We start from the raw sequence: 27578 nt of genomic DNA, 5'->3' as shown, positions 1-27578 counted from the left end.
ATGGTATCGAAAAGTTGGAGGGTCGCTATAATCAGTGTATCACTTTTGAAGGGAATTATGTTGAATAAATAAATAAATAAAACTAATTTTGCCAAGAAAATGTATTTTATTATGGTAGGCCGGGCCTTTTCAATTGACCTGTTATAATACCATTTTTCTCAATAACCGCTATTTTAAAGTGAAATAATGATCACTAGTATCTACTATTTCAATCTTTATTATAATATAATAACACATCCTATCTCAGTCATAGTATCCGCAAGATAGTGAGGTTTCCATTAATGCTACAAAATCTAGTTGAGCAACAGAAAAATGTAAGTAATTTTATAGTAGAAAACATAATTCATAAAAAGTTTTTGTCGAAATCGAAACATAAAAAAATAAAAGGTAATTTGTTTATTTGAAATGTTAAATAACTTTTCGTCCACTCTGTATAAATCCGTTAATATCAAACAAAGCGTTCACCCTATAAATATCTGAGAACAATTAAACTGTTATTTCAATTAATTACGGTTCATTAAATAAAAGATCTGATGTTTCTTATCGTGTATTAGACGGATATAATTTATAATAACAATCGTTTATTTATTAATCATGCCAGTTGCAGCGGGAGATCTTGTCTTCAATAACCATCATCAGTTAATCATAGGATTAGATCTGCTATTTTGTGGAATTAGAAACAAATACAGATGCTGTAAACGTCAATTAACTAAAATGTATCACATATTCGCCAAGGTAATTCAAGAAATAGTAAAGACCGAGAGTTTGAAGCGTCGAAACGTCGAACAGTGACTGCACAAGCGGTATCAAGCATGGATGGTATGTCAATCTAGTTTTTCTTAGAGGGGGTTTTGAAAAAAATCCACGATTTTTACCCATTTTTCTTTTAATAAAAGTGGTAATGAAATCAGGGAGCATATTAAATTTTGTTGACCTCTTCTTACTAGCGTCCGAATCATATAATATTTTCTTAATAAGACTAAGTAAGCAGTACAGTTGCTTGACTTTGAGTCTAATCTGCTCTGATTTTTGTCCAGCACGATGTTTCCAATTTGACCTACCACCGAGGTTTATGCCGAAGTATTTTGCTGATTCTGCTTGAAGAATCAAAGGAGACCGATTTTGACGAGGTCATAGATCCATTTTTAGGCAATCATAAAATAGTGCTAAAAGGATTTCACACTTTGAAAGTAAGGAATTGCATCTCTATTAAGCAATAATCTTCCATATTCGGATCCATAATCATCTAGTCGGTCTGAAATTCAAACAATAAACCCTCCTGTTCGAAAACTCGATATAGAATATCATAAGAAGTTTCCTGAAATTTATTTAAATAATGATAGAGCGCTAGAGCAGAATCCCTTGGAAACTCTATTTGAACCTCCACATCCCTGAAAACAAAGAACTTGGCTACGAGTACACGCATCATTCTATATTTTGTGGTAGAAAATCAATTCAATTAAGAGGTTTACGGTTTAATTATGAGGAAATTTCTTTATTTTTGTAGCTTTCTAACGGTGATATCATTGAAATGCTCAAAACGTGGATTACTGTTTTACATAACTAACACTTGAAAAATTTCAAAAGTTTATCCATACCAAATGCTATTCTAACAGGTCAATTGAAAAGTCGCCGGCCTACCATAGTAAAACACATTCAAAGCCCAATTTATGGATTTTTGTCATCGTTTTCACTGACTTGTGACACTGTGCATTGTTTTGGAAAAACAGCACTTTCTTTTTCTTCAAATGTGGCCGTTTTTCGGCGATATCGTCCTTCAAACGGTCCAATAACGCTATATAATAGTCGCTGTTGATGGTCCTTCCTATTTCAAGGTAGTTAATAAAAATTATTCCATGCGCATCCCAAAATACAGATGCTATAACCTTGCCAGCCGACTGTTGCGTTTTCCCATGCTTTGGAGCGGATCCATTTGTGCAGTTCACTCGGATAACTGTCGATTGGACTTCGGAGTGAAATGATGTAGCCATGTTTCATCCATTGTTACATATTGACGCAAAAATTCGGGTTTGTTACGCTTGATGATCTTCAAACACTGTTTGTTTATGGTCAAAAGTGAGCTCGCGCGGCACCCACTTTGCACAAAGCTTTCTCATACCCAAATATTCGTGAATGATATGATATACACATTCATTTGATATCTTTAGAATGTCTGATATTTCATTCAGTTTCAATTGTCTGCCATTCAAAATCATTTTGTGGATTTTTTAAATGTCTTCGTCGGTAACAACTTCTTTTGGGCGTCCACTGCGTTCACCGTCTTCGGTGTTCATTTTACCACGTCTAAACTTAGCATACCGATCCTTGATGGTTGATTTTCCTGAGGCAGTGTCCGGAAATTCGGCATCAAGCCAAGTTTTTGCTTCAACTGTATTTTCCCTACAATAAGCAATACTTTCTCAACACGCGAAAATCCTATATAACCATTTTTTTCACAATAATGAAAGTTGCTTCACTCGAAATGCTATAATTCACAAAATAATGATCCGACAGTTATATGTTTTCGTCGGTAACAACCTCTTTTGGGAGTCCATCTTCAGTGCTCATTTCACTACGTCTAAACTTAGCATACCAATCCTTGATGATTGATTTTCCTGAAAACTCGGCATCAATCCAAGTTTTTACTTCAACTGTATTTATTTCCCTTCAAAAAGCAATATTTTATCAATACGCAAAATTCCTTTTTATCCATTTTTTTCACAATAACAAAATTTGGTTCACTGAAAATGCTATAATTCGCAAACTACTGATCCGAAAGCTGTCAAATGTATACACGCATCTTTTGAGGGTTATGGCTAACTAAAAAACATATAGATTTAATTGACCTGTTAAATTTAGCCATATTTCTTTCCACAGTTATAGATATTACTGCCCGGATCATAACGTTTATGAACGCACTGATATATGATGGAGAATATAAACTGTGGGACAGCAGAATGTTTAACTTTTCCAATAATCCTAACATACCAGCTGAGTAAGTATATGAGTTATTTGTTGAATATCCTTCCTTGCCTTTAACTCCACCCACCGACGCACTAAATTTTGCGATATTTTTCAGGGGTTCTCTAAAAATCACTGATCCATTGTTAGAATTTAATTTAACAAGTTATCGGAATGTTATCGTGGATTCGATCGACATCAGTGGGGATTACGACATTTGTGTGAACGAGATCATCGTGCCAGATTGGTCTTTCTCTTGCGATTATGATGCGGACATGGTCATCAAGGACGAGATACCCTTCTATGGCAAAGGACAGTATAAGTAAATAGCTTTTGGAAACTCTAGCAAGTCAATGACTCTTATTTCAACAGAGCTCTATTGTCTGATATTACCATGACCGTGTGCTATACTGTACCGGCGGATTTCGACCAACTTCTGGATATTAACCTAGATGTCCAATTTAGACATGGTCCTGTGAGTATATGATTTCAATTAACAGCAATAACAATCATCCTGGTATACATTTTCACATACTAACCTCAATAATAAGGGATTTGTTGCATCAAAAGGCCCTTTTAATAAAACAGCCAATGCACGACATCAAAATTTATGACGTCGGTACGTTGCAATGTTGCCGCATCAAAATTGACTATGGTCTCTTTTAATTCTGACATATAATAAAATAAAAATGTAATAAAGCAATGGAACAAAAATAATGTTATCAAATATAATTTATTTTAACATTGTAGTACCTAATGCTTATATTATAGAAGAACTTAAACCACAGTTAATTATTCAGCCACAATAGTTTGTAGTGTAGGGTTGTTATATTATATTTACAAATAAGTTTTTTCTATACCACCTGTGTAGAAATAATGTAACGTATCTATAGTATATTAAATTTTTTTTACATACGTCATCAAGATGTTTAATATATGCCGCAATTTGTAAATTCCTTTTAGAATTAGACGATATTTTCCTTCTGATCTTTTTCTAGTTAAAAAGAGACAGAATGCTGTCTTCGCCAATTTCGAAGAAGTTAGAAAATGGTTCGATGAACGGTTTCCCTCAAAGAACAAACAGTTTTTTTAGAAAGATGGGCAAGATATATATAATCAAATGGCCAATACTAGAAAAAAAACCGGTAATGACTTTCCGGTAGATCTCATGTACCTCACAAGTTGTTAAATGTTTGTTAATTAACCTAAATTGGTGTGTTGGTATTTGGTTTTTGGTTTCTATGGTATGATATGGCGGTGACACTGACATATCTGTCCGAAAACTGACATAATAATAACATATCAAAGTTAGAGAGTTGATACGTATTTCATAATGGACCATCTACAAAGGTCCCTGATAATCAACATAGACTCTGCCATAGTGTACCCGCCGGACATTGACAACCCTAGCTGCTTGCAAGGGATCAAATTAGCGTTCGCAAGAAGCGCCCTGGTCAGCGAACGTCATCCCATTGTGCTGGAGTACTTCAACAGCGAGGTGGCCTTGCTGAATGAAAAGAAACGTCAATCGAAATTGTACCAGTGGACCATCCACCCTCTAAGCCTGTTCAAACAGTACTACGACATCTGGTGCTTTTTCTTCTACGGTCCCCTGGTGGTCCTAAAGCTGATGGAGTGGAGCTTCATACGGGTGAGGCCGCTGCAGATCGAGGGCATACTGTGGACGATCTTCATCCTGGACGTCCTCTCCTGGCTGGACATCGTCCTGCAGTTCTTCATCGGGTACTCCGTGGCGAAAACGAAGAAGATCGAACTGTGCCGGAAGCAAATCGCTAAGAGGTACATCTACAGCGGGTTGTTTTTCTGCGACGTCCTCTCCGCCATCCCGAAGATGTTCTTTGTTTACCCCCTGTTGCCGAAGCCGTGGTACTTGTTCTTCAACACCTGTATCCTGTTGAAGTTGCGCAGGACCGTCACTTTCTTCTACTCGATAAGGTCCATAGCGTACTACCTAAACATCAGTGCCCAGAAGGTATTCTTGGTGTCGTTCTTCTTCTTCACCATGTTCATCATGCACATGATGACGTGTCTGCACGTGGGTGTGCCTCAATATCGCAAGGTTATCACCGGGCAGCTTCATCCCGACTCCTGGCTCAAACCCTCATTTCTCCGTATGAGCTTGCGCGAGAAGTACGTCAGGACCTTCTTCAGAACCGCTCAGTACACGATGCTTATATACCTGCCAGAGATAAAAATCCCCTACAAACTCACCGAAGAGATCACCGTGGGCAGCATTAACTACCTCGTGGGTAAACTAATGATCACCATCACCTGGATCATACTGTTACGCAACTTCGTGTCCCAGAACTCGGTGAAGATCAAGTTCCGGGAGGTGATGGTGGAGCTAGAGGAGTACATCAAGGCCAAACAGATACCCCCGGAGTTACGGGAGAGACTGCTGACTTACTACATGTACAAGTACCAGAGGGTGTTCTTCAACGAGAAGTTCATCAAGAACATGTTCTCCATGAATCTCAAGAAGGAAATCAACGTGTTCCTTTGCAAGACCCTGATAAATTCCGTCACCATCTTCTCCAAACTGTCCCCGAAGGAAGTGGAGCAGGTCATCACGTATTTGGTACCGGAGATCTTTCTTCCCAACGAGATAATCACGCAGTCTGGTACGCCGGCCGACTGTATGTACTTCCTGGAGAACGGCACGGTGGCTGTCTTCACTCCATCCGGCAAGGAAGTGGGTCACCTTCAGGATGGCGCCCATTTCGGCGAGGTCGCCATCCTCATCAAGGAAAAGCATCGCACAGCAACCGTGGTCGCCATAGAGATATCGCGGGTCTACAAACTGAGCAAGAGTAACTTCGACAGGTGCTTCAGGAACAACGCGGAGGTCTTCGATGCCCTGCTCAGGCTGGCCGAGGAGAGGATCAAGGAAATCCGGGAGCTTGAGGAGAACTACAAGAAGATTCTGTTCGAGATGACGTACAAGTCTCAAAAATGATATCACTCAGCTGGTTGATCTAAGGTTTTAGATGTTCTAATTGTTTATAAACATTTTAGTCAGTACGTTGTGTTAGTAGTTTGAAGCATTTTAGCAAAAAAACTAGTTTGTTTTTATGTTCAGTACTTATATTTTGCAAGTTTCATATATAATAATAGAATATTTTTGTGAATTAATTTTGGGGTAATATTGACCTAATATAATAAAACATACCATAGGAAACTTTTGTGTTACAAGGGGTATCTGAAACTTATGTTGTTAGCCTCTGTAATTTAACAATCTGTTCAATTTATTAATATATTAGTACTAGCCATTGCCAACTAGCTTATAATTTATTATTTTATTTACATTAGTATCTTGTTGTCAGAATCAATATCCGAATCATCAACTCGTCGTTGTTTTTGGTCAAAAGTGAGCTCGCGCGGTACCCACATTGCACAGAGCTTTCTCATACCCAAATATCGTTAATGATATGATGTACACGTTCAGTTGATATCTTTAGACAGTCTGCTATTTCATTAAATTTTAATTTACGGTCATTCAAAATCATTTTGTGGATTTTTTAAATGTTTTCATCAATAACGACTTCTTTTGGGCGTCCACTGCGTTCATCGTGCTCATTTCACCACGTCTAAACTTAGCATACCAATCCTTGATGGTTGATTTTCCTGGAAACTCGGCATCAAGCCAAGTTTTTGCCTCAACTGTATTTTTTCCCTTCAAAAAGCAATATTTTATCAACACGCAAAATTGCTTTTTATTTTTTTCACAATAACAAAATTTGGTTCACTCAAAACGCTATAATTCACAAACTAATGATCCGAAAGCTGTCAAATTTTTGGATTTAATTATATGTGTCAGGCCGGGGACTTTTCATTTGACCTGTTAATTTTACTTGCTGGATATATATGACGGCAATTCACTCAACCAATGCAATAAAGTTTAGTTTTACAAGTCCAGCAACAGCATTTTTAACGGATTTCACTACTACAAGCTTACAAGTCACTCTCACACTCTTGTATGATTATTCATAATTCCTTCTTTGGAGACTTGCTTCGTAACATTGCACAATATCTATTTAAATATATTCAAGACTTGCCGTGGAAATTTTCTCGACATTTCAAAATTTTAGAGAGATTTTGTGGCATTTAGTCGTACAATGCAAATCTAAAATAAATAAAGACGCCCAGGGTAAAGACAGTGATAGCGTTTTATGGTTTTACGATCGACTGACTAACAGAATTAAGCTTTTCCTAAAACAAGACATCGCCGGAAAGAAAATTAACTACTAATTTGGCAACTATTTAAATGATTTTTACAGATTTCGTTAATATAGATTCCTTACAAGCCTGTCAAAAATACAAACATACGAACGATATGAGTACACATACATATATGTCATCTGTTATAGGCTTCATTAGATGGACTACTAAACAATCCAGACTTAGGACCCATCGTATCGGATATATTAACTAGAACCCGATATATCCTGGCCATGTGGAACACGTATGAACCGAAATGCCTCAAGGAATGTTTGTTCAATCCCGTTCTACTCTACATGACCAATTTATTGATTTATAACATAAATAAAGTGGAGGAAATTGATTGGAGAAATTGCAGCTGTATGGAGGTATAGTAATTTTTTTGTAAAAAAAAGTTAATACAAATATTATAATATTGTAGATTATGAAACAGAGGAGTAAACATGAATTAACAAAAAGCGAACATTACAATTCGAATCCCGATCTCATTGCATATATATTGACACGATTTTAAGAAAACTATGGCGAATGTGTCGGATCCAATGATATTTGATTCATTTATATATTGTTTATTTGTTGTTATCTTAAATCCGTTATGCTAGAAATTGTGTATAAATTATTAGTTTATATATAATCATTAATTGATACAAAACCAAGAAACATTAATAAAGTTTTGCGTTATCGAAATTTTGTGTAATTTTTTGTATTTGTGTAAATTTTTCAAAAAAATCCATAATATGACGAATGCGCAAGGAGTACAAACGTCACCTTGTGACATCTATCATAAGTTACATGTACTATATGATTAAAATCCACTATATTACAGATTTCTTCTGCGAGGAACATATTGTGACAACTATCCTATCTAACACGTACTATCTGGTTAAAATGCACATTTTTGCAGATTTCTTTTTCAATAAACATATTGTGACATCTATTACACGTAACGTGTACTATCTGGTTAAAATGAACATTTTTACAGATTTCTTCTTCCGTGAACATGTTGTGACATCTATCACATATAACGTGTACTATGAGGTTACAATGCTTAATCTTAATTATTATTGTTAGAAATATAATAATAAATTTGTTATATTTATTATTTAATTGATATTTGAAGTACATTTTTTACGCTTTATACAATTAGTGTTCTTCATTTTCTGTATATTGTATAAATAAAGGAAATTTAAAAAATATATAATTGTTATCGAATTCTGAGGGATGCGCTGGGAGCTTTTCACAGATTCCTTCTTTGAAATGTAAATAATGAAAGGATATAAAATAATTTCCTGTAATTCGAAGAAAATTGAATAAAACCGCTAAATAGACAGATTGAGAATACCATCTCCCGTTTATAAAATTTTAAGCAAGTTATGCTCGTCCACGTCACTAGAAGGCGCGCAAATCGGTTTTATTTAGTACAGGGGTAAATTTAAAAATAATAATATGTATCAATACTACAGGGGAAAATAAAAAAATTGAATTTTAATAAAATATTTTATTTAAATACTAGTTAAAATTCGTTTAAAATATTTTCTAAGTACATAAAAAATTAAAAAACAATTTGTACAAAATATACTCAAAATACAATATTCAAATTTATTAAGCATAGTAATTGTGTCTAAAAATAATCTTGCTGAAATGGTTCAATCATTACGAATATTCTCTTCTCTAGTAATTTTGGGCCCAACTATATTAATACTTTCAGATCTCAATTTTCCATTATCATTTTACACTATTTTGGTTCCAACTAGAAACTGCATCTTTATTAAGGAGTTGTCTGCCACATTTGGGTATATCTTGGTCTAAAATGCAAAGAGCAAACCCTTCATTGTGCAGATAAATTCTCATGAGAGAATACCTTTAGTTTGTTGTTGTTTACCTTATTAAGTTATTTTTAGCTTAAATCATAATTTTTGGGAAAACGAAGCAATTAATTTTGCAGGAACTGCTGATTCCAAAAAAAATGCACTTATTACAAGAACTTAAGTAGAGAATATACATGTTATAATATATAATATTATTTTTCTAAAAACTAAAAAAATCTAATTTTAAATAAATTTGAAGAAACACTACACCCACAAAGCTTATATTTGAAAAAAAACCATAGGAAACCAAATAAAACTAAGCAAATCTGTAATACACTTCTAATCGAAGGAAAGAAACCTGTAATTTTTTTGTCGCCGGTCCTCTAGCGAATTACACTATGATCTGCGGTGTCGAATGCGGTGAACTTTTCGTACATTTCTTTCCTGAAACAATTTTTGGCGTCACCTATCCTTTATAGGTTGCACTATTTGTGTAGAATGCTAATACTCTACAGATTTCTTCATTGCTTTTTTTTATTGGGGCATCTATCCGAAATACTAGACATTATTTGGCTATGATGCACTTTTTTACAGATTTCTTTTCTCTGTTAAATGCTTATTTTTCAAACCATCCTAAAATTGTTTTAATCCTATTTAATTGATATGTCAAATATATTATTCACACTATACTCAATTGAGGATCATTGCTTTTATAACTTCTATTATTTAAATTAAATTACATTTTAGTCACAGACTCTGCTTATAAATACTTTTTTATTGTTGAAACTATCTTAAATAATTTGAATTATGTGGTAATGTTCCATTTTATTTTCCAAATATATTTCATTGCTTTCAAATACTTTATATATTTTTTTATAGATTAATTTTACAGAAGTGTCGAAATGTATTTGTTTAATGTTATGATTAAATCATTACGATTCAAATATCGTCTTTCAGCCATCGGTTCTCAAAACGCGATGACGCAAGTCCTCGGTTCCAATTAGCAGCAGCGATGGTGGCGATACCGTCTGGATTTTCGTCTGTTTGACTTTCGTTCAGTTTTCCCACGTTGAGTAACGACTTCGGTCGGGCGGTTACGGAACGAAACGAAAACAGAAAAAAAACAAAAGGAAAACAAAAGACAATCGATCCGTCTGAAACCCGAACCGCTGTTACCGAGTCGCGACAAGTCCTAAAAAAACAACTCTCGCACACACACACACAGACACACGGTCGAGAGGAGTGCTACCACCCGAACTGCAAAATCGAGCAGAGAACAAGAAGAAAAAAAACCATCCGACAATGTAAACAAGGCATTTCTTCGTTTCTCGCTGGGCACTGCCTCTTTGACGTGCCGCTCAATACAAGTATCTACCTGTTGTAACTTAACGCTCTTCCGCTGTCGTGCTCCGCTTCCCCTCCCTTCCACGTTTTCATTACATCGCGCTCAGGTATCCTATCAAAATTCCCCAATAAAAACAAAAATTCCCGGAATGTATGCAACAGCGGGCCAGTACCATCATGCGCTGCCGGACAAAATAATAATAATGTACCTGCGAGCTCAGTATTTTATTCTCAATATTTTCACGATTTTGACCAACCAAATGTCCCGAAAAATAATTTTTCACCCGCCTCTCATTCGGATATTGTGGTCTTCTATTTTTATTTCCTTAATTCACGGCTATTCTCTGAAGCTATAACAGACTGTAAACATTGACAGAATAGTTTGATGCTAGACTTCTGTGAATGCCCATCGTGAGATTGGATTGGTGAAAGCATCACAGTGAACGAAATGAGGTTATAGAAACATGAAAATTGCTGTTTTGTAAATGCTCTAAAAAACTCTAATATTGAGACTTAACAACAATACACAATCAAATGTCAACGAATATATTGTCATAATATTCTATAGTCCATCCAATAAGGCAGCCAATGCCCGTCATCAAAATTTGTAATGCAATGTTGCCGCATCCAATTTAAATTTTCGTTTGACTCTGACTACAAAATACTAATGATTTTATGTTTCTAAATTTGCCAATACTTTCGACGCTTTATTGGAAATAATATACTCGACTCTACTGTCAACGAAAATATTACTTCAATAAAGAAAAAACAAAAATTTCACACCACCCAAAAAAACCTAACCCATCTTCTGTATCTCCAAATTGCACGGTTCAATAATGGACGTCCAACGACAACGAAATAATCTACCACCCTCTCACACCTCATTATTACAGGATCATAAATATGTCTTCGACAACAATGCAACGACCGATACCACGACAACGCGACCCACTGTGCGCGAGCCGACCAATGGGCAACTGACCGTCCCCTACTTCCACAGGTAAGTTGATTTCCTCCGACTGGGTTTGATTCATTCGTTGTTGGAGCGTTTGGGTTGAGTGCGCCGTGACAAGTCGCAAAGTTCGTCCGCTGTTTCATACGCTACGATGCAAATAGCGAGCCAGTCGGTCTAAGCCAACTTAATCCGGTCTATTTTTTCGGTGATTCTTCTGTGTGTGATTCACGAACGAGCCATGGCCGCTCAAACTGTTAGTGTTTTGTTTATTGCTATCGGTGTAATGGATATTGTACTTGGTATAGCGGATCATTGTTCCCTTAACACTCTCCAAGTGCCCGGTAACGACATGGATTTCACCAAAGAAGCGACGAACGACGAGTTTGCCATTGTGGGCAAGTTCAAGGGGTTACATTGTTGTGCCAAAGGATACCGGAGTATCGAATGGTGAGTTCTCTAATTTTTCTCTCAATGACAGAAAATCGAAACCGTTTTTTTGTTTTGGTATTTTTAAGTGAATGACTAAACTATTTAAACATTTAAACACTATCTATTCAGATAACATTAAATTTATATTAATGTATAGGAAGAGTAAATAAAATATAAGTGTTAAAAGATTAAATACAACATAAGGGATTGCAAAATTATTAAACCCAGCTAAGTTTGTTTTTATATCGTCACCAGTTGGTTTTATGTACTTTTAAAGATTTGATCATTTATCTAATCTGTATATCGGTAATTATTACACTTGGTCCTTTCCCTACAGTCAAACATAAATTTATTTAGGTTTTAGGTCTGTCGATTTATTTATGAGAAGTTCAAATTTATTTTACTGTCCTTTCCTACTTTGTTTTACTATTTCTATCTTGATCATTCATCATGTTTGCAACCATATTTTTGTTCTTGTCTTTATTCGTTTCCAGTGTATATCTTTCAGCTATTATAATTGTGTTATCTGCATATACTAACAATTGTTCGTCTCTGATATTAGTTTATTTTTTATTTATCTTGTTAAGTATGGTAAGTAAACTATAAAGTCTTTTTGGGTTGTTACTAGTTTCAATTTGGCTTTCCGTTTCCTTTGTTAATTTTCCAATATATCTATTTGTTGCAATGTTTATGTGATAATCTAGCCACCACTACTAGTAGTTTTAGTTTGTTATGCATTGTCGCTCTCAGATTTTGTCCTTTCGATATCAATTCTTGTAGCTTTTTGTCAGTATATATCTTCTTCTGCTATAACTATGTCATCTTGATATGATGCATTTTTATTTTTCTTCCTTGGTATATGCTTCCTTGTGTATGCAGTTGTGGAAATGTAATTTTATTCATTATAAATTGTAACCAATTATATTTTTTTTAGTTTCCCCTTTTTGTGTTCTTACTAGTTTTATTTTAGGTTTCCATTACTTCTTATTTTCCAATAATTTATCTCTATTTCAACATTTATGTGATAATCTAGCTATTGCTTGTTGATTTTCGAATCTGAATTAATTTTTAATCTTGGCTCTTTGTGTTAGACTGTACATTACATTTTATCAAATCCAATTTATTTCGGTACCATCATAGTTTTTTATATTATGTTGTATATATTGCCTTTGTTCCGAACATATTTCCACACATCTTATATCTGGGTAAAGTTAGTTTATTCTCAATATGATGTTTACTGTAAAATTAATCTACTAATCTCCGTTTATTAGCTCTATTATAAAACAATAAAAATTGGTTATTTTATGTCTGATGACGATATGGAATATTATAAGTGTTATAAACTGAAACAAGGAAAAATTGTGTTAGTAACAGAATATTAAATTATGAGTAATTTAGTTTAATTGACGGTTATTACCTTTAGTATTACTCCTGTTGTCATATGTCATTATCTACTTGTTTCTTAAAATATCTGCAAAATATACTTTTTTTTCTTGAATTGAAATGTTATAATACAGTTTTATTTTGTTTTTGTGGTCATTTAGTAACGCGCTACAATAAATTTTCACGGGAAACATCTATAAACATAACCCAAAAATATAATACAATATTATTTTCAAACAAATGTCAAAGAAACGTGTACGATCACTCTAAACCAATCAGGATTCGTCTAGTTCGAATTTTCCTGTCGTCTTTATCAGACATAATTTTAAATATAAACAGATACTATATATAACAGGAAGGTGGATTATATTTTCATGTAATAAGACATTACGCAGATCTTTAAAATCAATTAACTATATATGTTTTTATTGATACAGCTGTTCAGTGTCAGAATCATCTATTTGTTTACGTCTGGATAAATATTTCGATTTGTTATCACACAATCTTCTCCCAATTAAGCAAACAAAGAAAAACACCCTCGCTATCTCTCTCTCGCTTCCCCGTGGATATTTTAAACACAATGCGAAAAACGCCTTAGTCCGAATCCGACGAACGCTCGCTTCGTTGAACATAAACCTCATACGGTTTCCAGGCATTTCGAATAACACCCAGTCCGAGCAACCTTGAAACTTTCCACGAAATTCCGAGGCGATAGCGAAATGATGTCGGTTTTATTTTAGTTTTTTCGTGTGTGCGTGCGAGTGTATGTAACAACACAATGTTTTCAATCGGGCACTTCCCAACTGATACATACATTATTTGCGGTTGGTTTTCTCTAAACAGGGCGTATTTGCTAATATTATTGGAATGGTGTCCGTGTTGGCTTGCTCTTCATTTATGTTTTATAAGGTCATGCTATTAATAAACAATTCTCTATGATGCAGGGGATTGAAATTCAATTCATTCAGCCTGAAAAAAGTACCGGCATCATAATTACAATGACATCGAAACTCTATTTATTTTTATTGTGTGGTTTTTCTGAAGTATAATAGTTGATATAATAGTCTAGTTCATGCGTACAAGGATTTGAATTTGCAACGTTGTCAATTATTGAAAATAATACGTATATTTGAAGAATATAATATAAATAGAATAAATTGTCTTGGATTCACAGGTTAATCTAATATTTTTGTTGGGATCTAAGTTAAAATGTTTTGGTATATTTTTCGTTCCCTATAATGTAAAAGAAGTAATAAGCCGGCTTGGTGGCGCAGAGCTAAAGGAAACAGGACGGTCCTCTTACTGTTGCGATAGCCTCGGGTTCGAATCCTGCTGTGGCATGGTCGTAAATTTATGTTTGTGATTGTCCTAGACAAGAGTGTAAAATCCAACAAGGACAATGATCCCAGTCACGTCAACGAGGCTGGGTAAGACCGGATGTCTTCTGGGATGTTTTCTAAAGTTGGTCACTCGCCAGTCGGTAGGCAAAAAAAAATCAAAATTCTGAAAAAAAAAACTGATGACTCAAGTTTCGTCCATATTTTTTTTGGTGAATGTAAAATAGGTTTTTAGTTTCATTGTTAAGGGGTTATAAAGGTACATTAAATTAAAAAAATCGAATAAGCCAAACATGAAATATTGGTTATGTTCTTTTGACTTAATAGACTCTTATGTAATGATTACATGTTTTCTTGCACCAAAATAACAGAGAATTTTAACTGATCTTCAATTGTAGTGTGCCCGAGATGAAGAAAGATGAGACGTAATTGATTTTCATCGAAAAAAACCAATCTAATTATTTATGTTGGATTTAAAAGGACCAGTATAAGCGTTGGTCTATGTTCAAGGTCGACGTTTCCATTTCAGATACAAGAGCTGGCAGCAGCACCTCGGGGTAAAAACAACGAGCCTAATGTCAAGGACGCTTATCTTCTGGGATATATTCGTTACAGCTTTTTGTCTTTTATTGCTCGTAAACTTTATCGTTGTTTATATCGCGAATATAAAAAACAGTTTACTTGACTGTCGTTAGTCCTTTTTTTCGCAAACAAAATCGTCTCGGCATTCTTCGACTTTTTGGTTAGGATATGTCCCCGTGTAAATAAAACAAGTTATAGTGATGCTATAGTAATTGATGGTGACCCTAAATTTAAACATTCAGGGAAAGTGAAAACTGTTGTTGGTTAGAAAGTGTTACAAATCTTAACCATTTAAAAAGAAAAAGTACCCGTTGAATACAGAATATCTGCTACTGGTTATCAGTCATGTCGTTAAAGAAAACTTCATCCGTCAATGGTGGATATTTGGAACATTCTTCCGCCAAATTTTATAACAATTTTGCAATCTATAGATCCAACATATTAACAATATTATGAGTCGATAGAAGGACTCAATAAGTTTACAGTCTGCCACGTAGAGGTCACTACTTCCAAAATCTAACCCAGATGGTCTGACCAGAAATTGACAGTGGTCAGTTTTTATATTTAGAAACGAATGGAATATTTTGAAATGAATTTTTTGGCGAATAAAGAGAACCAAAACAATCAATACAAACGAAACTGCGTAGTCGAAATCTGGCCCCCGATGGCTGTTTTCTAACCTCAAAATTGTGCTTCAAGGCTTTGACTTAATCACGTGATGTCAAAACTAGGGAAGCTGTTACTTATTGGATTATATATTAATGATATGTATTAATAATATAACTATTTTAAATCCAGTTTAGTTTTAGTTTCCTGGGTTATACCGGTGACATACTGAGTGATGCGCTATTTATATACGGTTTTATGTACACGTAATAAAATTTAACACATATACATGTTTAATTAACCGCATATAGTAATGTAGTTCGATATACTTTTTGTCGAAATGAAACACGCGTTAGATTGCGATAAACTTAATCGGGTTTACGTATATATTGTGTGTTATTTAGTCACAACCATAGTATTGTTTCGAAATAAATGTAGAATTTTAGCTGCAATTTTTTATTATGTCTGTTATCAACTAAAGTACCTATTGAAGTTTTTGTTATTTTTTAATCTAATATGTATAGTCAGGAATTTTGTTTATAGTTATATGGGGCAATTTTGCTTGCTGAGAACTATTTTTCAGACAATTTCACATCAGGACATAAATAAAAAGAAACTTATATAGGATGGGCAAACTTATATAGGTTCTAGGATCTAATCTATGTCTTCTGAACACTTATGGGCATTATTTTAGTATATAGGTAGGAATCAGGATAAGTAAAGGGCTCCACATATATGTTGTAACTCATGATCAATTATATGACATATATAACGAGAATTACTGAAACATAAAAACCGTAAGGTTTATCTGTGTCAGTTGATGCCTAGTTAGGTGTTAACGAGAGCCTATAAACGTTGACTAGCCTATTTGACATCCAGATGGTTTACTGCTACTCCATCCCAAAGTTATAGGTTGGAAAAAGAAAATGTGAGTTTTTTACCCTTATAGGTTTATCTGCCCAATGATATATGATAATTATTATTTACACGACAAAATATTATTGATATTACATTACATTTATTATTCAAAATCGTGCTCTAAAATCTATATATGTTCATTAATCAGATCTAATGGTAGTGAACCTTTTAGTCTACGCACTTCACAGTCACCACTGACATTTGGCAGCTCTCAGTGTGAATGGTGAAGAACTTAACGAGACCCAACATCTGATATCCAGTAATATGCATTGAGAGATCTCATTCGAGAGTTTGATTTGTTCTAGGAGAAGTTGGAACATCTAGGGTCCAGATTATGGCATTGCAATCTTCCGAAGAGGATTGTTAGGGTCTTTTTTACCTAGAAAAAAGCCCTATATTGACCCTTTATGGATGCAATTATTTTTAAACTTTAAATATTGTTAGCATATTCAGTTAATGTTCATATATTTTTTGACATTTTATTTTTTCTTAATTGATTTCAAAATAAATCAACAAAACGGCGCCACAGGTGAAAAAAGCAAAACTATCATCGTAAAAAAAAACAAATGGTTTCTGCAGAAGCCTCTCTCAATATTCATGGGTTTCGCGAAAGTCATTCTAGTTGCATGCGCGTTCACCGAAGACGAAATTGGGTGAATTTCAATCAATTTCGGTTTCGCTACAACCAGACCGACGCATTTGCATTTTAACGAGCAACCTGTGCACTGCCCGATCAGTCGGTCTCCTTTCTTCGTCATTTTTATGCCGTTCACAGCGCAAAACGTAAATATTTGCATACTATAGCCTCCAGGAGCCCATCTAATGAATATTAATTTTTATTCGAACATCTACTGAATGAATGGCATCGATTCGAACTGGTTCGCCTGTTTTATCTCAAATAGGACGGACAGTTTCTATTTAACCGACTACAAAAAATGTGGAGGTTCGATCGGGAGCCGAAGAACCGGGTTTTCGATTCACTATGCGAATAGTGCACCCACTTTTCCGAAACCTAGAACTTCCGCTAAAATGTTCCTAACGAAATATCTCATCGAACAATTTATTATATCTCCTTATACCACACCTATTGTCGGTAATATACATGTTTGAAACAATTCTTGGAAACCATTAATCACCTTACCAAATAAGTTTAAAGAACACTGACAATTGTTTCCGTGAAACTAAAACAATAAAAAGTCCATATTTGGTGAAATATTCGTAGTATTGAATTATTGTTAAATTAATAACGTTTTCGGTGTATTCGGATAGATATTAAATTGCTTATAATTATAACATAATTATATTAATTATTGAAATGAGTTCGTTTAAATTTCACAAAATGGGATTTCAGTATTTTGTGCTTCGAAAGAGAATAAATATTTGGGATTTTGTACCGAAAAAATGTGCTGCAAACCATATTTTGATGTAATAATGTTTAAAAGTGGTAATCATCAAGAATATTCATTAATGAAGAATTGGAAATCATTTAGCAATAGCCGGGAATCATTGAGGACATTAAAAAGGGTTTTGAATTCATGGTCTGCTGTTTCAACAACAAATCTAGAAGCCATCTTAGCATATCATTATTTGTAAACGAAAAATGTAGTTATTACAACAATCCCAGGCCTATAAAGTCATGTATAAAGTTTCTGGACACTTCAATAGCAATATTTTTTAAATTCCATTATAAAACATCCATTTTTCATTTAAACACTACAAGTTTATTCTAATACTCGATACCCTGATGGCAAGAAAATCATTTATCAACTATCTTTAAATGATATCTTGTCATACATTCATTCCGTGGCTTGTTTCAACAACTTGTTATATTGTACCAATACAACAATTTAATAAAATTCAAGAGAACAATTTTCAACAATCACGAATTTTATTTTTAACACTACCTTCGATTAACAATGATGTGGCGTTTATGTAATCGTTCCAAAGAAACCACCGACGTTGTCTTTCGTCGTTTAATAGAAAACGGCGAAAAAACTCTCATCGCAGTATCGAACACGGCAGAAAGAACCAGCTGGTTCCCGTAATAGTCGATATCATGATCGTTTCTCCGAGATGAAAAGAGAACAACCGAAAAAGCTGTAATAACAAAGTGGGGATTATGCGATGTTATATTCAGGGAGTTGTTTAATTTCTATTTTTATGCATTAACAAGGATGTATCTGGCGTTTTTTTGCTTTGTTTAAGTTGCATCATGGTTTCCAATCATAATTACTATCTCCTAATTTTTTACTATCCTGTTAAAATTTTTAAGTTTATATTAGAAAAACCTACATAACTTTCATCAGTTGACTTTTTTAAATTTTATTCATTTATTTTCAGCATAATTATTTGTTTCTTACTGTCATATTCTTCATTGTTATTGGACTGATACCTATTATATTTTACTAATAATCAACTGTTTTTTTAGTATGTTTTAAAGTCTCCTCTTTACCAACGAGGGTTTATCTGGACTGGACCTACTTTTTATGTCGGCTCCGAACCAAGGTCATCGGCATTAAACCTACCTACTGGCGACCCAGAAGACATCCTGTCTTACCCAGTGTGGTTACTAGCGTGACTGGGATCATTTGTTTAAAGAATTTGTCATAATGTTTCAGGCATATAGTTTATTTGTAATACCCGAGTTTTAGTTCAGTTTGACTTTGACATAAAACAAAATTCTATAATCTCTTATCACTATTGCTTTCAAGAATCTTGCATACGTCGGAGAACTGGACGACTTTGGCCATTGTGACAGCATTGTGTCTCTTTTTAACTAGGATAAAAGTAGAAGGAACTTTAAATAAACTATACTACACTTAAATTATTAAATACCGAGTAACATCTGTAATATTTGTTTAGCATGGAATCCAAATATCCCATATATATAACGATAAAATCAGATGTCTTATTGTACATTCCAAAAAAACAATTTTTGCAATTATTTTATCAGATTAAATTTATTATTATCTAGGTGAGATGATTAAAATATATCGCTTATCAACAGTGGAAAAGGAAATAATTGTATAGCATTAGAATTGAAAATATACATTAAATATCGTCTTCTTCGGACTTGTATGTTCCAATAATCAAAGATTGTTGGAATATTTTTGCGATATGGGTGTTATTATGATAAGAACAACTGGTCGATTCCACAAATCCGATTATTTTTTCCCCAACAACAAAATCAATTGCTATAATGAAGCGTTATCGATGGAGAGTAAATAACGAATAATAAGAATCGAATGCAGAATGTAATTTCTCGTTTTCAATAACGCCATATCATCCGGAGATACATGTAATTTTTATCTAAAGTACACCTCATATTTTATCTATGGGTTTATCATAATCAAGACTACAATTCTGGTGAAATGCTTCATATTAATGTATTAATACTCTTCGGAGAACGTCGCTCTCCGTCTCTCTCGCCGGCGTTCTCCATCCCTCACCTCTCGATGTTCCTCGAATCGGATAGTATCCGAACAAATAGCGCTCGATGAAACCCGCGAATTTTTATAGGAATCGATAGATATTTGTGTGCTTTTGGTTCAAACAACGCCCGGTCTTTTCGAGAATTGACTTTAATGTTTCCACGTTATTGACTTTTCTTATTAATAGATCGTCGGGCATTTTTTTTCGGAAATATGTTTCGTTGCGTGAAGAAGAAACTAACTTCCGCTCTTCTGGCTTTTTTCTGAAAAATAATATCCTACGAAAAGTTATTTTCACAGTATTTTCAATATACGATAGGAGGTGTAGTTAATATATAACATTAATTAAAATAATAAATGATTAATTGTAAAAAAGCACCTGGATATGATCTAATAACCGGAAAGGTATTACAGGTACTTTCAGAGAAGGAGGTAAAATTACTAACAATCGTATTTAAGGCTGTATTTCGAACTAATTATTTTCCTAGCATCTGGAAAGTACCATTAATAATAATGGTTCTCGAACCAGGGAAAACACCAGAAGATGTCATCTCGTACCGGCCTATATGTTTGGCACCGATAATCTCAAAAGTTTTTGAGAAACTGTACATGAAGATGCTTAATTGTATAGTAGAAAAAAGATCATTCCGGAACACCAATTTGGGCTTCGCAATAAGCATGGAAGAATTTAACAAGTGCATAGACTTATTAATAAAATAAATATAGACTTAAACACCAAAGATATTGTTCTTAGACATATCTCACGCCTTAGAGTTATGGCATACGGGATTATATTAATACGGGATAAATTAAAGAAACTTCTCCCTCATCTGGATTATGAGCTACTAAAATCTTACCTCACAGATCACCATTTTACAGTAATACAAGGCGATGAACATACCGAAATACATGCAATATATTCAGGAGTTCCGCAAGGTAGTGTACTGGGTCCAGTACTATATCTTCTGTACACAGCTGATCTACCTACAACAAAAATAACCACCATAGCCACGGTCTTAGCCTCTCATGCAGATCCAGTCATACCATCAATGAATCTACACACCTAAACCAAATACAAATGTGGATAAAAAGATGGCGTATAAAAGCCAATGAAACAAAATCCACTCATATAACCCGTAGAAGAACATGTCTTCTACGCTTGTTAGTATGCACGTAGATCGGCGCCTATCTTGGAAGAAGCTCATACTGGCCAAACGGAAACAACTTGGACTTAAACTCAACCAAATGTATTGGCTTATCGGACGCAAATCCAAGTTATCATTAGATAACAAGATATCTATACTCAGGCTTATTTGGTCATTTGGAATCCCACTATTGGGAATTGTTATCAAGTCTAATACATCCATCATACAACGGTTCCAAAATAAAGTGTTGCGTGCCACAATAAAGTGTCGATGCTCCGTACCGTTCCAAATGAAGTAATACAACACGATATTCCTCTAGGACCTATAACAACGGGTGTAGTTCAAAGTGTTTGTGTGAAATACTTCAAGAGAGCGTCAGTGCATCCCAAGTGAGTCTTGAGATAGTTTACATGTACTTTAATATACATACAAATTGTTATTGTAATTAATGTTATATAGTCTGTTCAATTATTTTGTACATACGTCATTTAAATTTATGACATGAAAACGTCGCAATGTTGCCGCATCAACTCTGAATTTTACTTCAGTTTGGCTTTGACATACAACAATATTCTAATCTAAATAAAATAATTGAACAAAAATGTTATCAAATATAATTTATTTTAACGTTACAGTACATCAAAAAACTACAGTTAGTTATACAGCCACAATAGTTTATAGGTTAGAGTTATAACCTCTTGTCACTATTGTTTTCAAGAATTTTGCATACGTCTGGCAACCGGACGATTTTGACAGGCTCATACTTTTAGGTGCTAGAACTAATCAGACAGCATTCTATCTCTTTTTAATTAGAATAAAATGAAAAAGGAAATATTCTAAAGCGAATTTACAAATTGCGACAGGCAGTACATTAAACATCTCGAATTATTATATGAAATATATTTCGAATCTGAAATATATAGCCAAAACAAGTCTTAATAATATACATATCATTTTAAGTTATCTTCTTTGGTCTATTACGTGAGAAACATGATTAACATTACACTAGTCGTTATCAGTTATAGTTGAGGGTGGTATAAAAATACGAACCTCATTTGATTTTTAAGGACGATATGAGTAGATAACAGAATATCTTAAACGTTCAAGTACCCGATCGAGATTTCTACGCGTTTTTCGAGAAATATAAACTTAAAAACAACCAGCCCGTAACCCAGATATACAGTTTCGCATTAGAAACGAATCCGTAAAATGATCTTGATTATTTTAATAACCATCAAGGCGAACGTGACTAGTGTGGTTGTTCTTTCACCGAACTCATTATAGTTAACTGATTCGCTCTACATAACCTCAGTATTTCCCGCCATTAGTATGTTTTTTTTCGTTGATTATCATGATAATTGTGAACAATAACGACAAAAGAACTTCGCATTACAAAATGAACCGACGAGTTTTCACTCGTTATGATATTTCTCGGTAAAATGACACAAGAAAACAACTGTTTCATGTGAACCTTTTAGATGACGATCTAAGGGTCGGGATTGACACGTCTTCATTTGTCAAGTAGCGATATCACCTGGAGATTAGGCTCGGTCTTCCACGAACAGGCGGTCGGACCCACCCCCAGACACAAAAGGGATATTTCGACCGGAGGCGCGTGGGGTGATACCGTCTATTGAAGAAGGCGGCTTCTATTTTGACGTGCCGGTGTGGCTCTGAAGTGGTTTCTCGGAAACGGGCTCTCGTCCTGCCCAGATATAATGGGTTTTGTGTGGGGCGTCATCAATCCACGTCAGGAGAAGTGGCGAATAATGCTGTAGCTGCGATTATGTAGAAACTGGACGGCATTGTGTTTGGACGTTCTTTGTATAACGTGAAATAAGAGTTCGAACGGCCATCGAAATCACTTTCTACACAACACAATAATTATTTTAACATATTTCATAATTTTTACCACATTTTATCATCTCTTGAGTGAAACCAATGAGTTTAAAACCCCTGAGATTAAAAATAAGAAACCGCAATTTGTTACCGGACAACCCCACTAGCATATTTACTAGAAAATATCACTTAAATATTACTAGCGATTGTACATCACAGTTTATTTTGACCACCCCTAACATATTTTGATCAAAATACCCGAAATATTTTCCCAAAACTTACATTATTTTCCATATCGATCCATTAACTCAATGGATCGATCATTGGATGGGATTGATGGACCCATAAACCTTTAAAATTAAAAATGAAAAACCGCAGTTTATTACCGGACAATACCTCTAACGTCTTAAGTAAAAAACAAATCACAAAATGTTACTATCACATTTTTTATTTATGTTGCAAACTAAAAAAACGCGGACAGCTCCACACGTACGTTATAACCATAGAGTAATAGAGATGCAACTCAATAGGGGACTCTGGGCGCAACGTTTTGCTTTGCCCAACATTCAGAGGGCGCCATAATAGGCCATTTAAGTAATTTGATTGGTCAATTTAAATCTCCATTATAGGCACCTGTAAGAAAAATGTTATACTGTGAAGACATTTGATTGGCTCATTAGTAATGTTTGGCACGTGACAGCCTTGACGTCATATTTAAGTGACCAATGTAATTTAAATAAAAACCAATTTTTTTCTGAAATAAATTTATTAAATTAAATTCAATTAAATATACAAATATGTATAAATTTATAATGTAAATTTATCTACACTATATATAAAATATAAATATTATATACATATATATAAAACCATAAGCAAAGAACTTGAACTATTGACAGTAAAGTAAAACAAGAGTCTGGGGCACGATATATTATCTTGTCTCTATAAAATCAGTCTCAATTTCTGGGTCTACTAATTTTTTCATAATTATATGTAAACAAAAATCACACTTAATTTCTTCTTTAAAAAGTTTTACTAAATAACCTGAGATGTACACTACGGTACAACGTAAAACTTTGCTTTTATAGGAACATCTGGAATGAAGTTATAGAGTCAAGTAATTAACAGTAAGAATGAGCATAAAGGGGGATACTGGCCGAATGAATACAAACTCTACCATTACCTTCTGGAGTTTGTTCAGATGTCGATGATACTTGCTTCGAACACCTTGGTTGTGGACCTGGAACGATGGAAATAGGTACTACAAATATAGTAAGACAGTATAGAAATTAATGGTAACAATTACGAACAGAGATGTGACTAGCTCCTTCAATTTACCTTTTATATAATTTTGATTTTGATCCACTTCCAATTGTACATATTCTGGGCTCGTGGTATTATTTTCATCATCACTAAATTGTTCATAAGTACTTAAAGGAAAGTTTAACTGTATCTCAAGATCATAAATCTGTTTCATGTTTGACCCAACCAGTTTAGGATTTTTAATGCTTTCTACTCATTTCTTTAAGGTCGCTTTTTTAACGGAAAACGATGATGCATTTCCTCACTATCTGTGCATCCGGGCACACAACCCTTCCTAGACAGGGAATGCATTTCAACTACCGACTTGTATATAGTAATAAAATAAAATAATAATTTAATGTATAAACGTCATAAAAAGCTGTTCTCAATATAGTGCACATTGACAATGGCGTGCAAAATAAACAAACCATAGAACGAAATGAACCAATCAGATTTCGTCGCGGTTCTTAGCATAGCGAATAAAACAAGGAATACGTTAAAGGTAGCGACATCTACATGTTGGACGTCGCGCAACATTTCGCCAAAATTTCCTATGAAGTTAAATCTCTATTTCCCTATGATTATAACTTGTGGGATAATGAGAATATTCCGAAACATTTACGTAATTTTCCAAATCGATGTATTGACTTAAAAACCTTTATCACATGAAAGTTATAAACCGCAATTTATTATCGGACAACCCCAGTACTTTACGAAACTGTTACTAGCGATTGCATATCACATTTTCTTTTCTCTCAAATCGAATATATCTATTATAGTTCGTGTTATATACCCTTAATATTATAAGTTAAAAACCACAATTATTTTTCGGACAACCCCAGACTTATTTTAAACTACATAAGACACTTTTACATAATTTTCCAAATGAATGCGTTCCTTAAATTCAAAATTAAAAACCGTAATATATTACCGGACACAACCATCTTAAGTGGAAAATACTGAAAAATATGACTAACGATTCGTTGAACAGCGCGCTGGAACCACAATTATTTCCCAGATTCAGCATATGTTTAAAACATTATTTCAAACATATGAACAACGTTCCCGAGATTTTATATTACACTTTATGAAAAGCACAATCTATTACTGAAGAATAATCCTATTAACACTTTATTATATTTCGAAATCCCTAATTTCCGAACTCTCACGGCCGGAAACGTTCGAGACCATCCATCATCGGTTCCAATTAGATTTCGTTTAACCGTCCCTGTGCGAGTGACAAAAACATCGATCAGAACGACGAAGAGATTCCGAGAAAGCCACCAGGTAACGGCGCGGAAGGTACGGGAGTCCATTATGTACGATCTGAAGGGCCCTGTGTTTTTTTTTCAATCGAACAATACACGGAAAACACTTCTGAAGTACGGTCGGTGTTGACACAAAAGCGACGGACCGAGAAGACCGGGAATTGTATTTGGGTTTTCGAGGTATTAGAAACTATTGAAAAACAACTTGGGATTTCTAATAAATGGGTGTATTTCGGCGCAGCCTGCTAGATTTTATTCGGCGCGTTCCGAGAATTGACTGAATAACACTTGTTTTGAAATTACGGATAAACAGTCGTAGTTTTAAATGGACAGTAGAATTGCCAGTATTTTATTTAATAAAAAACGAAACTTTCTAAGTAAGTCACAGGTTTGAAAAGTCTTCGGTCGAAATTATAATTTCGTTTCGCGTTCAGAGTGGATTTAACTCTCTCAACTTTCTCACAAGGAACACACGTAAGTTTTTAAGATGTATCACGCGGTACTAAATCATGCGTCTCGCGAACATATCATTTTTGGTTTGCTGGGCAGTGAAGGTTTCGAATAATTCTCTTTCCAGTTATTCGATAAACTTCGGTAGTTTCTGTCTGGTTTTTCGACGTTGCCATTAAAATTGAGCGTAATTGATCAGGAACTCATAAGGTTGTAGAAGGGTGAGAGAAAAATGTGATTGCAGCCAAACTAGCTGCTAAAATTCCAATGGGTGTTATATTGGATTGAATCCTGAGCTAATATAAGCAGTGGCAGTTTGAAATTACTAGATTTATTAATTCATAAGGATTTATATAATATTCAGCAAGTAAACCAATTGCTGTGCGTACAAGTGCTGAAGTTGAGTAAATGAGATCAAAAATACAGGATCCGTGTTATATAAGCAATATATCTTTTATATAAAAAAGCAAATGAAATATTCTATGTCACTACATAGTATAAAACAAAGTCGCCTTTTCTGTCCCTATATCCCTATGTGCGCTTAAATCTTTAAAACTACGCAACGGATTTTGATGCGGTTTTTTTCAATAGATAGAGTGATTCAAGAGGAAGGTTTATTTATCAATAATACATGCATAATATACTAAGGCAACATTGCTAATTTTAGAGGTTTCTAACGTGATGTCGTAAATTAACCTATTTTTTTAGGCTTATTTAGCAATTAGCAAAAACGCTGCCTAACCCTACGAGTTAGATCAAATTAATGTACTACAGTATTGTACACCATAAAAAGGTCTACAAAAAAGTCCGCGATGGTATATGTTTATCTTTTAGGGATAACCCACATTAACCATTTTTATTGTTTACTTTTTACGTGAGAAAATGGCTTATTTACGAAGCTATTTTAAGCAATACGGCATTAATCCTTATCGAATTAAGTACCTTAAATACAGTGTGCAATTAATATAGATCAATATGGTTCCTTACAGCATGTAAATTAAACAAATATTTTCGGAGATATTACAAATTTAAAATTTGCGTTTAAAAATGTGTAATGTAATAAAAATTGTATGAATTTAGATATTCCAAAGATAGCAGGAAATCTTCATAGTAAGTATAGGGGAAGAGGAATTGTTTTACTCCAAATTTAATGCGTGCAGGCCAAGGGCAGTAATGAATGAACCAAAAATACTGGATCGATTTTAATCATGTTTTCATTGAGTGACATAGGCATATATATTTTATGCCCGTGCAAAGTCGGAGCGGGCCGCTATGTTTTTATAAGCAACGTTCATATTTTTTCTGTAGTGTATTTAATTTAGTATCAGCATTGCACCCGTGCGAAGCCGGGGCGGGTCGCTAGTTAATTATAATAAATGAAGGAAAATATGAAATGTTAAAAGTATATAGCCATGAATGTATATGTGTATATTTTACGCATAGTAAAATATGATATTTGAATATTTTTGAATTGCATTCCTTGCTTTTATTGAATAAATTGAGAAAGGGGTTTTCATACTGGGATATTCTTCAAACGTACGTCTCATTTTTAACAACTGACGGCGTTGCAAATTCAAATCC

General features: G+C 34.3%; 3 protein-coding genes across 5 annotated transcripts in view; all 3 read left to right on the top strand.

Moving 5' to 3' along the window:
* The first annotated feature begins 684 nt into the window (after positions 1 to 684).
* Positions 685 to 7887, top strand: LOC143202473 (uncharacterized). Of its 2 annotated transcripts, none has more exons than XM_076414036.1 (6): positions 685 to 819; positions 2878 to 2995; positions 3080 to 3283; positions 3334 to 3436; positions 7350 to 7560; positions 7622 to 7887. In XM_076414036.1, the coding sequence occupies exons 1-6, from the start codon at positions 813 to 815 to the stop codon at positions 7639 to 7641; spliced, it is 663 nt and encodes a 220-aa protein (XP_076270151.1). In that variant the 5' UTR covers positions 685 to 812; the 3' UTR covers positions 7642 to 7887. The 2 variants fall into 2 exon arrangements, with proteins under 2 accessions (XP_076270151.1, XP_076270149.1); XM_076414034.1 differs by having other exon boundaries at positions 7350 to 7568.
* On the top strand, positions 4193 to 6072 carry LOC143202464 (potassium/sodium hyperpolarization-activated cyclic nucleotide-gated channel 3). Its single transcript, XM_076414024.1, has one exon. It carries the CDS (start codon positions 4295 to 4297, stop codon positions 5936 to 5938), a length of 1644 nt encoding a protein of 547 aa, XP_076270139.1. The 5' UTR covers positions 4193 to 4294; the 3' UTR covers positions 5939 to 6072.
* A 3481-nt stretch (positions 7888 to 11368) lies between the features above and the next one.
* LOC143202465 (X-linked interleukin-1 receptor accessory protein-like 2) overlaps positions 11369 to 27578 on the top strand; it is a 73681-nt gene continuing 57471 nt past the window's right edge. Inside the window, exon 1 of one of the 2 annotated variants that reach the window (XM_076414025.1) lies at positions 11369 to 11754. In XM_076414025.1, coding sequence (XP_076270140.1) covers positions 11546 to 11754 — 209 coding nt within the window. In that variant the 5' untranslated portion in view covers positions 11369 to 11545. Of the gene's footprint in view, positions 11755 to 21393; positions 21528 to 27578 lie in introns of those variants that run through there. The other variant, XM_076414026.1, reaches the window with a different exon arrangement.

Source organism: Rhynchophorus ferrugineus, unplaced genomic scaffold (assembly GCF_030347505.1).
Source record: "Rhynchophorus ferrugineus isolate W39M unplaced genomic scaffold, kcgeb_rfMv2 rfM9, whole genome shotgun sequence".
NCBI lineage: Eukaryota > Metazoa > Arthropoda > Insecta > Coleoptera > Curculionidae > Rhynchophorus > Rhynchophorus ferrugineus.
Note: the sequence above shows the minus strand (reverse complement) of the source record. Positions and strands in the feature narration are given on the sequence as shown.

Excerpts from the sequence above, each read along its gene's own strand:
- LOC143202473 (XM_076414034.1), top strand. Across the intron at positions 2,996-3,079 it reads AATCCTAACATACCAGCTGA|GGGTTCTCTAAAAATCACTG; the intron begins GTAAGTATATGA and ends GATATTTTTCAG. Across the intron at positions 3,284-3,333 it reads TATGGCAAAGGACAGTATAA|AGCTCTATTGTCTGATATTA; the intron begins GTAAATAGCTTT and ends TTATTTCAACAG.
- LOC143202464 (XM_076414024.1), top strand. The coding sequence starts at position 4,295 with ATGGACCATCTACAAAGGTCCCTGATAATCAACATAGACTCTGCCATA.